This window comes from Aptenodytes patagonicus, chromosome 1 (assembly GCF_965638725.1).
Source record: "Aptenodytes patagonicus chromosome 1, bAptPat1.pri.cur, whole genome shotgun sequence".
NCBI classification, from domain to species: domain Eukaryota; kingdom Metazoa; phylum Chordata; class Aves; order Sphenisciformes; family Spheniscidae; genus Aptenodytes; species Aptenodytes patagonicus.
In genome coordinates this window covers 198,713,134-198,723,682 of record NC_134949.1, presented here as the reverse complement: position 1 = coordinate 198,723,682, position 10,549 = coordinate 198,713,134, and the positions used below count along the sequence as shown (strand labels likewise).

At 41.6% G+C, this 10,549-nt stretch overlaps 1 protein-coding gene across 1 annotated transcript; it reads left to right on the top strand.

Moving 5' to 3' along the window:
• The first annotated feature begins 394 nt into the window (after positions 1-394).
• Positions 395-9,745, top strand: NHLRC3 (NHL repeat containing 3). The gene is made up of 7 exons (XM_076364197.1): positions 395-491; positions 1,764-1,916; positions 2,783-2,930; positions 3,466-3,666; positions 4,757-4,848; positions 6,412-6,524; positions 7,033-9,745. Exons 1-7 carry the CDS (start codon positions 444-446, stop codon positions 7,259-7,261), a joined length of 984 nt encoding a protein of 327 aa, XP_076220312.1. The 5' UTR covers positions 395-443; the 3' UTR covers positions 7,262-9,745.
• The last annotated feature ends 804 nt before the right edge of the window (positions 9,746-10,549 follow it).

The window sequence follows — 10,549 nt, the reverse complement described above, 5'->3', positions numbered from 1 at the left end:
CCGACAGAGCACCCCGCTCCGCCGGCCCTGCCCCTCCGCCGTCGCCCTCCTATGACATCACAGCGCGGAGCCGAAGGCCCCTTTACACGCTGGTCGACAAGAACGATGCCTGCGTAGAAGCGGCGGAAGCTCGGGCCGGACTCGCCCTTCTTCCAGCTCCCGGGCGTCGCGCCGAAACGCTGAGCGCTTCCGCGGGGGCGTCGCCGCGCCCTCTCTGGCCCGCCTCTGCCCCGCCGCCCCGCGGCTCGGAGCCGGCACGGTGTCGGGCGGCCCGGCGCTGGGAGAAGCGGCGAAGGGGGAGGAGGCCCCCCCTTTCCTGGGCCACCCGGTGGCGGGGGGGTGGGGTGGGGGTGTCGATCACGTGGCTGCCATGGCAACGCGGTCCGCCCCGGCCCGGCCCGGCCTCCGGGAGGCGGAAGCGGCCGGCGGGGCCGCGGCTGGCGATGGCCGGGGCTCTGCCGGCCCTGCTGGCCCTGCTCTGGGGCTCGCAGGTGGGCGCCGGGCGGGGCGCGCGGCCTGAGGTGGGGGGGGCGCGAGGCGCGGGAGCCGGCCTGGGCAGCGGCCAGCCCGGTGGCCGAGCTGCGTGCAAGCCCTCTGGTTACGGCTTCTTGCCCGGAGGCGAATACCGGGGGAGGGGGCCGGCGGGCGGGCGGCCGGGAGGAGCGCGCCCGGGGGCGGCGGGGATGGGGCCGTGGCGCGGCGGCAGCGCCCGCCTGTCGCCGGTCTGCGCGGGGACCCGCCGGAGCGCAGGGGTGCGGGCAGGGCCCCGGGCCCCTCTTCGTCCGGGTGCCTTCCCGCGCCTCTTCTGGCTTACGCCGTTTTAGGGGGAGGCTTGTTTACTTTCGAGCCCTTCTGAGATAAATGCGTACGCTGGGTGATTCTTTCCCAGGGCTTTCCGAGCAGTATGCTCAGACGAGGGAGAACTTCATGGCCTGTGGGTGAATAACTTTGCACTTCTTACTGTCGGGTTTTCTCCCTGCTTAATTAACCTCGGTTTTCCTTCGTGATAGTCTACTCTTTCTTAGGCTGTTCGTAGTTCTCTGTCATCAACCTACCCCTACTTGTGGCAAGGCAATTAACAGAAGTATCAAATGGCCCTGGTCCTTCGGGGTCACCACTTGTTACTTCTTAGTTCTAGCCTGATCTCTCCGTTTCAGTGCTTAGATCTCCATCCAGTACTTGCTGCAGCACAGCTGTGCTTAGCTTCCATCCTTCTGCTGGAAAAATAGAACAAAAAGGTGGAAGATTTTTTTTTCCCATTATCCTTTAACATGTATACATTGACCTGAGTTTTGCCATTCCTGGTATCTTACACTTCCCCATTTCTAAGATGTAGTTTTCTTTCTTGACCTGTATTTTCCCTTTATTCTGATTTTTGTTTTTCTTATTCTCATATCTTCTTGAAGTGGTTATTGATTCTGTTGCATTTGGAACCTCTACTATTTACCTCACTTTGGAGTGTGATTTACAGATAGTAATAGCAGCTTCGATGTAAGAAATTTCAGGGTGTGTTTTTTGCCTTGTAATTCCGGAGCTCCCCAATCCAAAGGACTTCATTAGCTAATTTCCAGTGTGTCGGAATTTTCCCATTTGCAGTCCAAAACCCTAGCTACAAGCCTATTTCTGTTTATCTATCTTCTTAATTTAAATTGAATAAATCAATTTATGATGCTTCAGTACAAAGTTACTTTCTACTGCTGGTTCTTCTGAGCCCACCGTCATGGGATTTAACTACTAATGGATATTTATTTTTGTATTTTCAGGTTTTAAAAGCATTTGATTACTCCTCTCCTTGGAAGGGACAGGAACAGATGTACAAGCTGGACATAGGCTGGCCTAAAATTCCAGAGTACTTCACTGGTCAAACATTTTGTGTTGCTGTTGACTCTCTTCATGGTTTGGTCTTTGTGGGACAAGTGAGTGAGAATACTGTACTTCTCTCCTTGTTAACCTAGTGTATTTTTGCCTTCAAAGTGTCTGGTTTAGATTAAGAGAGAGAGAGGTGTGTGTGTGTATATGAATAATTATTGTATCAAAATTAGTGAAAATGTAAGCATAGATATCTCTGCTATATCCATTTTTTAAAGCAGTTCTGGGAGCGTACTTGCTTGTGCTTTTAAAAGCATTAAATTTCTGTGATACGAATGTATGATCCAACTTAACTGAGTTACAGTAGCTTCTCCTCTAACTGTAAGGTAAACTGTGTTTCTGGGGCAACTGCCTAGTCCCCTTCCACTCTTTCAGCCTTTGTCCCATGAAGTCAAAACCACGCAGCTCTTTCAGTCAGTTACAGTAATTGGAGTTCAATTGTTTGCTTTACCCCGTTCCATGCATTGGTATCTCTAGGTCACGGATAAGATATTCTGTCCATGGAAAGTGGTGGGATTAATTGTAAAGCACAGTATGAGTACTTGAGTACCATACAGCTGACAAGTACAATTACTGTTTCTCATGCCTGTGTTATGCTTAGTGTATTTTTCAGCAAGAACATGAAAATGTGATTCAAAATTAAGACCAAGATAGCTGCAAGAGCTTGGCTGCTCTGAAAATTGGACACTACATGATTTAAGTTGAAAGTCTAGAAGAGTGGACGGTTTTGCACGCTAAACTTAGATCCTTCTCTCTCTTCCCTTTTCTAGCTGGAGAAAATGAGGTCTAGCAGACAATCTCTGGAAATTCTTATGATTCATGAAATGTTGCAAAAGCCTTACAAAGAGGAATTTTCAACAATACGATTACTTACTTAATATGTTTTCTTAATAGACCTTTTTTGCCTTTTCAGAGGGGAGACAATGTACCAAAGGTACTTGTATTCTCAGAGGAAGGCTATTTTCTTTACTCCTGGAATAATACAGTTGAAATGCCTCATGGTATCTTTGTATTGAACACTGCAACAGATAGTTCAGTATGGATCACAGATGTTGGAACAGGTATGTATGGTGGTGATAGGAGAAGTATTAGGTGGGGAAGAAAATGCTAACGTTGCAGATAGTACTTTAAGCAGATCATTTATTTAAGTGTCTCAAACAATTCTGAGACAGATTTGTGCTTTTCTTGCTGTGAACAAACTTCTCAGGTGCTGCACAAAATACTCTGAAGGTTCATGCGTTGTGCTGTGTGTCTGCTTACAGCTTCCGAACTTAGTGAGCAAGTTTGGGTTTGGGTTTTTTTGGTTTTTTTTGTTTTGTGGGGTTTTTTTCCCCAGGAGAAGTATAGGGGGGAAAAAAATCTTCTGGCTAGACTTATCTTCTGTCCTAGGTTTGGTGGCCCTAATACAATGGATGAATGTTGTTGTAGCTTATGGATTTACTAACCCACAGTCGTATTCTCACTATAGAATTTTGTCTGATTCATTAATATCACCTGTGAGTATCAGGAGATTTTCTTTTTTAATCTTTACAATCAGTTGTAATACTTACATTTTGTTTTGTTAAGATGTTTTTGCACTTTTTTTTCTTAATTCAGGGAAATACGGGCACACCGTGAAACAGTATAGCCCTTCGGGTAAACTTATGCAGATCTTGGGCACGCCAGGTAATGCTGGTTCAAGTTTGATTCCCCTACAATTTGATCAACCAGCAGAGATCTTTGTAGAGGAAAGTGGAGATATCTATGTTGTGGATGGAGACGGAGGAATGAATAACAGATTGCTCAAACTATCCAACGGTATGGAAAAATGAACTTCCGCAGTAGTTGACCATTGAAAATTGAATTTTAAACAACACAGCTTGAGAATACTTTTAAGCGAGGACTAGGTAGAGCTGTCATTTAGCATTAGTTTGAAGACTGTTGGATCAGGTCCTGTTTTACTGCTTGTCTTGTCTTCAAGAGAGAAGGCTAAGGAGGATTCTTATCGCTGTCTTCAAGTCAGTAATGGGAGGATATAGAGAAGGCAGAGCCACACATTTCTTGGAGAGGCACAGTGAAGAATGAGGAACACTGAGCAAAAGATATAAGAGAGGGGAATTCCAGTCTGATTTTTGGAGGGAAAGATTCACAGTGAGGGTGATCAGACAGTGAATAGTTTGCCCAGAGAGGGCGTGCAGTCTCCACTCTTGGAGATGCTCAAAACTTGATGAGTTTTGAGTTATGATCTAACTTCAGAGTTGGATTTCTTAACAAGGCTAGTCCTTCTTTGAGAAGCAGGTTGGACCCGCTGGTGCCTGGACATCTTTTACACTTAAATTATTCTGTGATTCTGATTAGCTTGCTCATGTTCCCCAGTTAGATGGTCAGTGTTGGTTAGGGCTGTGAGTGAGGAGTCTGCACGTGTCTGCAGTTGGGGAAAAGTGGAGGAGCTACCGTTTCTCCTTTGTGCTATCATAAAACAGTTGGTTTGCTAATATCTAGTTTGCAAAATGGTAAATTGTTAAAACTCAAAACTGACAGGTAATGTAAAAAATCGATTTAGTAAACAAATAAATATCATAATCAGCCAACTGTTTCTATATATTTTTTTTTTTTTTAATACAGTGCTTAACAGAGCCTTGGACTATGGCTTTTGTGCACTCGTGGCTACATTTCTGTAACCATAATCCTGAAACCACTAATAACAATCCAGTAGTTCCTGTGGTAGTTCCAGTATTTCTTGGGTTTATGTATTGGGAGTCTGTGTTTAAAAAGCCTGGGTTTAGAAATTCCACCTTTTAAAAATGACTCAGTGTAACTTTGGAAGGGAATGACTTAAAGCTATTTATTTGTTGTTTCCTTACTGTGATTTTTTTTACTTTTATTTTTCATGGTGCTCACTGTTTAGATTACAAAGAGATATGGCTGGCTGGAACAAATGGGACCGGCATTGGTCAGTTCAAGATTCCTCACAGTGTAACAGTGGATCCTTTTGGACGGGTAAAGAATAAAGGGAGAATTTTTTTTCATCTTCCGACAGACTTGTTTACATGTATTTGAACAAAACAAATTGTATTTCTTTTTAATTGAACTGTTGTGATCTGGGTCATTTTTATGTGGGTTACAGTTTCAGTGTGATAGTGGTCATAAGCTGAAGTTTCACACTGCACATCCTACTAAAGTAGCTGGCTGCAAGGTTAACACAAGGGTTCTCACCGGTTACGTTGTCGATGTCCATGCAACAACAGACTGTTCCTCCTGCAGTTTCTAACAGGCTGCCATTGTGAGAGTACAGGAGAATTATGTTCTGTAATAAATATCTACCCGAGTGCTTAAGTTTCTTCAGGGGACTTTAATTTCTTATTTGGAAATTCCAAATAAGATGATAGTAAGGCTCTGGCTAGGTTGTGAACATCGGTCCTTTTCTACATGCAGCTCAAGGCATTCAAGAGTCTGCTTCTGCCAGGTGTTAATCGTAGTCTGGCTTTTGCTCTGCTGCTCTTATAGAGGAATTGTGCGGTCGCTCCTTAACGTGTTTCAGGGAAAATAAGATTACTTGACTAAAACATCTTAAATCACTGGTTTGAGCTAATTCTGCTGATGCTGTCTGAACCAGAATAAGAAGCGTATATAAAAATCACTTCTCTGCTAAAACTGGCAGGGTAGGGGGGAAAGAGGAGGGACATGGCCGCTTTGTGTTGAAGGGTAATCATGAGTATATACATTCAAAGACAGCAATTGCAATGGGCTATGATTTTATTGCCAACATGGTGTTGATCATCAGCCTAGGTTAGAAATAATTGTCAATTCTGAAGAAATCTAAGAGACTGCTGCAGTAGTGTTTCATTTAAAAATAGTGATGAAAGATCTCAGGTCAACTTGTTTATTGCTCCCTTTCTGGTGATACCCCAGAAAAGTCGTGAAGTTTACTTATCAGACTGACGAGTTGTCAACAGCTGTAAGTTCAATGATTGTAATACAAGAGAGGCCTTCACTGGAACTGTCTAATGGTATTGCTAGCTCACAGCATTTGTGAACCCAGTTAGCACAGGGTAGAACAGAGATAAGCTCCACAAAACTGATTAGACAAAACATGCTGAAAATGCTCTTAGTGTTTAAGTTGCTCAATATTTATAGTAGTATTGGGCATATCAGAGTGTTTGCAGGTGCAGTCATCGTAGGTCTGGATCATGAAATGAGACTACTGTTGAAAAACAAATTGTTAGCGGGTGACAGACCAGTATCTTTAGAATTAAACAGGTAGGAATATGTCCTCACTGGGGGTGGGGGGATATCCTACTAAATATATCCATATCATAGCCACAAAAATGAAGAGAAGGCAGATTTCTCTGTTAAAGTAGTTTAAAATAATTTGTGTATCTTAACTATGTGGTGGGTTTGTTTTATATCTGGAAGTCATATCTACTTATTTAGTTTTGAACGTGGAGGTACATTCTTCCAAGGTGTACTGTCTTTTTTACTACAGGCTACTTTGCTCATGTAAGAAACTAATACATTTGATTTGTTCTATTTGTGAACAGACATGATTTTTGTTCTTAACAGGTATGGGTTGCAGACAGAGACAACAAAAGAATCCAAGTTTTTGATAAAGTCACAGGGGAATGGCTCGGGTTTTGGAGCAGCTGTTTTTCAGAAGATGGACCCTATTCTGTCAGGTATTGTTGAACAGTTCTTCTAGAAGCGTGCAATTACATAAATAAGGTGTACTCTTACTGGTGAATTAAAATGTTGATATTTAATGTCTGATGACAAGGGGTTAACCAGTTTAACTAATAGGGTGCTGGGCCCTAATCATGTGCAAAGATCTGCACAGTTGTATCTTGACAGGGAAATCCTGGCTTTATAACAAGCCCCATGGATTTGAGTGCAGGATTGGGAACTTCATTTTAAAGTTGTTGTGTGTTGTTGAGCTTACCGTTGCAGCTTTTACAGGAAGAGAGATTGTCTTGAATGAGTTTTCTGTAGCATAATCTGTCTCAAGGAGCAGCAACATCTAGAGCAAGGCTTACAAGTTAATTGTCAATGTTTCACTGCATTTAGTCTGTTGTAGCCTTCAAAACCTTGACTATTAAGGAGGTTTGGTTTTGTTTTAAAGTGCATGGTTGTGTTAAAATGAGATGTCATATGGACTTCATAATTCAAAAATATATTTGTCTTTCACAGGTTTACTGCCAATTACAAATACCTGATTGTAGCTCAGCTGAACATCAACCGGTTAGCAATCTTGGCGGCACCACCGGTTGGCTCTATTGGGGACTGTGTTATGGTCAACACAGTCCAGCTGGCAGATGAGACCAAACCACACCTTGTGGATGTAGACATGAAGAGTGGAGCGGTCTATGTTGCAGAGATTGGAGCCCAGCAAGTACAAAAGTACATACCCTTAAGCTGATGGTTTCCCACAGCTGCCGTGGCACAAGCTGCGTGACATATAAGACCTATGACCACATTTCCTTGAGTTTTCTGTAGCTTGTGTTTCCTTAGACAAGCACAGAACATTGTGCTCCCAGAACTGTAGAGCTAAGAATCTGTCCTAGCTGTTCTGCAGTCCTGGAGAAGTACTTGGTACTGAGCTGTTACTCATTTTAGTAATGCTATGGTGGCTTTTGCTTTTGTTGCTGGGAATTGTAAAATGACTTTGATAAGCATCTTAATTTTATTATATAAAACTTCACAAACACAGCTGCTGTTCTTAAATGTATAGGGTCATCTTGGGGCTCCTCTGCTTAGCCTGTTTATGTTGTTAAATGAAGGTCAGAACTGTCTGAAGTGTATAAACGATTTCCTGGAAAGCAAGCACCTCATTTTAATGTTTCTTCACTTGTTTTTTGGATTCATTGTGCTGGTACTGCCCAACGCTGAATACAGAGATGCATTATGATGTTGAATAAGATGCTGCTGGATACTGGTGTCAGTGCTGATACTGGCATCCGCCTGAGGTGGTTAATAACATAAGCATTGGAATCTAAGTTTTCAGCTCTACCTAAAGTGGTAAAGTCTGTAATAAGCTTAAGTTAAATTGATATCGGGCACTTCGAATTAAGTTAAAAGTATGTGCACAGCAGCCAAGTACTGCTTCTTACTAAATCAATTCTTAACCTGGTTTGATTTATATTAGTATGAGTTTTCTGTTCCATAAGATTTCATAGTGGAAGGTATTGAAGTTCAACTCATTTAAGTTCCTCAAGATAAACAAATTGCAATTTGCTAGGAAAGTCTTAATCAGCATTAGGGACTGGGAGACACATGATTTTCTCCCAATTTCGTTGAAGCTTTGTCAGTTAACAGCAGTGCATCTGTTTTGATTTGGGGATTTTAAACTGTTTTATATGCAGCATTTAGACTTCATCAACTCCATTAATGTCTGGAGTTAAGTTTCTTATGCTAGATCCTAGCAGATGTCTCCAAGGTCTGTTGTAAAAAATGCTGTCTCTTTCCATTCCCAGTCCAGAGTCGTTCTGTTTTCTTCACATGTTGCTACAAGATTTTAAGTTAGTTCACTTTATAGCACAAAGGGAAATGGGTATAGGAAAATGGGATGGGGAAAATGGCATGGCAGAAATGAGACAGTGAATAACTGATTACCTCTGTAAAGCTGTGAACCCACATTCCATATTTATCTACTAGCTCTTCAAAACATTTGAGAGGTTTTTTGCTGTTTCCACACACTTATTCTACTGTGTGGACTATTTTAACGCTAATTACCAGCTAAGAGAGGCAATTTTTTTTCAACTTCCTTAGAAAGGGAGTATGGGAAATGGAATTACTCTGATGGGAAGTATCCACTTCAGTGAATGTTATCAAAAGCAAATGCATCTTAATTTGGCAGGTTTCAACCTATGATCACAAATTTCTGGGTCAGCAGATGGGAAAACTATCCAGAAAAGTCAGATTCATATGTTCCATAGAAAGTAACTCAGCTGTGGAGCTTGATGGCTTGATTTCAGTACTATTTGAGATTAATGCACTAAATATGAATGCTTTGTTGTTGGCTACATCCACAATAACAAAAGATCCAACTTGGCTGCCCTCATGCAAGCCTTAGAACCAGAACTTCAGGGTTATACACTAGCAAATACAATCCATCATTCACAAGGTCTTGAATGGGAGCTAGTAAGCAATATTTATTAGCTGAAAAAGTAGCAGTACTTCCTCTAGACCTAGATGGATAGGTCCACATTGCTTTGCAGTATGTTGTTTGGATTTTCTGACTAGGTCTCCACTAGCTCAGGGATCTCTGCTTTGTGTGCAATTTAGCTATTTCTCATCTACACAAGGTGGATTTCTTTTCAAAAATATTACACTCAAATGTAGTTAATGATATTACAGTATCTTGGTGGTGTAAGGGGTCCAGGTACATCCATCCTTCCTCACCACATCCTCTCCTTATTTATTTTTCCTTTGTCACATCCATTTGAAACTCAACTCGAAGCTCTCTGGGAACATGCTTCTGTGTTCAGTAAAGGAGTAGTGCACTTTTGGATGTTGACGAGTAAGTTATTTCTACAAGGTTCTGTTTGCTGCGTGGATCTGCTCTCAACTCTCTTTTTACATCGGCTTTTGCAGCCCCTAGAAATGGGCAGCATTCACCCAGTTTTGTCTGGCTTTACTGCAGTAGGCCGTGGTGCCAAAATGTGCCTTGCCTCTAGGCATTTGGGTATCTGTGATAAGAAGGGATGCTCATTATTAACTAGTATGAGATGCTTAGACTCCTTTTTACCTCTGCGTCTATGACCAGACTGAGAAAATGATTGATTTGTGCACTAACTTGCTAATTCTCTGAAGGTTTTCTTATGTATCATCTTGAAACTGATTTCTGAAAAATTGCATAGAAGGATAATTTGATAAAATAAATTGAGAATTTCCCATTATGAAAGGCTTGGGCGCTTTATTTCTGGACTAATATCAATACATTCCATTGCAATGGATTACTCTTCTAAATATGGGGTCCTCAGCACTTTAATAAGGTATTTAATAATTTCTGATACCAACATTCAAATGTAATCTAAAATTCCGTGTTATCTTTATGCATTACTATTTCTGTGGCCCATCTCTTATGCATTCTAATTTATGTTATCAAAAAAGGCACAGAAATCTCTCCCAGATGTTTTCCTCTGAGTAATTAGTAAAATGGGATGATGAGTTACATAAGTGCCAAGTATAAAAAAAATATTTAAACTGTATACCTTTTTGATGCTAATAGGGAAATTAAAAACAAACTAACAAAACACTTCTTAACGTAGAATCAGGTTTTATTTCCAGAAAAGATCTACTGAGCAATCTGTTTAGTTTTTAGAAGATCAAGAAGGGACTTCTTTATGGGTTAGAAATACTTGCACAAGAAGAAAAATAACATACTACAGTGTAAACTAGACAAGAAGGAAAATGTAAGGTGATTGCTAGAACCCCCCAAAAATCTAGTTTTAGTTAATAGGTGTCAACTTTTAAGTATGAGAAGTAATCACTGGAGTATCCAAGTAAAGGAAATAGGAATATTCCATGGTTTGATGTCTCCAACTTTGCAGCTTTTTTTTTTTTCTTTTAATTGATCCTTTTCTCTGGCTAAGTACCTAGGTTGTTAACTGGATGACATTCCCAGGAGGTAAGACCAGGTCTATTAATACAGTTCATCTTGATTTTTTCGGTGATGCTAATCAGCCTTTTTTTTTGTGTGTGTTAT

Excerpts from the sequence above, each read along its gene's own strand:
- NHLRC3 (XM_076364197.1), top strand. The coding sequence starts at position 444 with ATGGCCGGGGCTCTGCCGGCCCTGCTGGCCCTGCTCTGGGGCTCGCAG. Across the intron at positions 1,917-2,782 it reads GTTTGGTCTTTGTGGGACAA|AGGGGAGACAATGTACCAAA; the intron begins GTGAGTGAGAAT and ends TTGCCTTTTCAG. Across the intron at positions 4,849-6,411 it reads CAGTGGATCCTTTTGGACGG|GTATGGGTTGCAGACAGAGA; the intron begins GTAAAGAATAAA and ends TGTTCTTAACAG.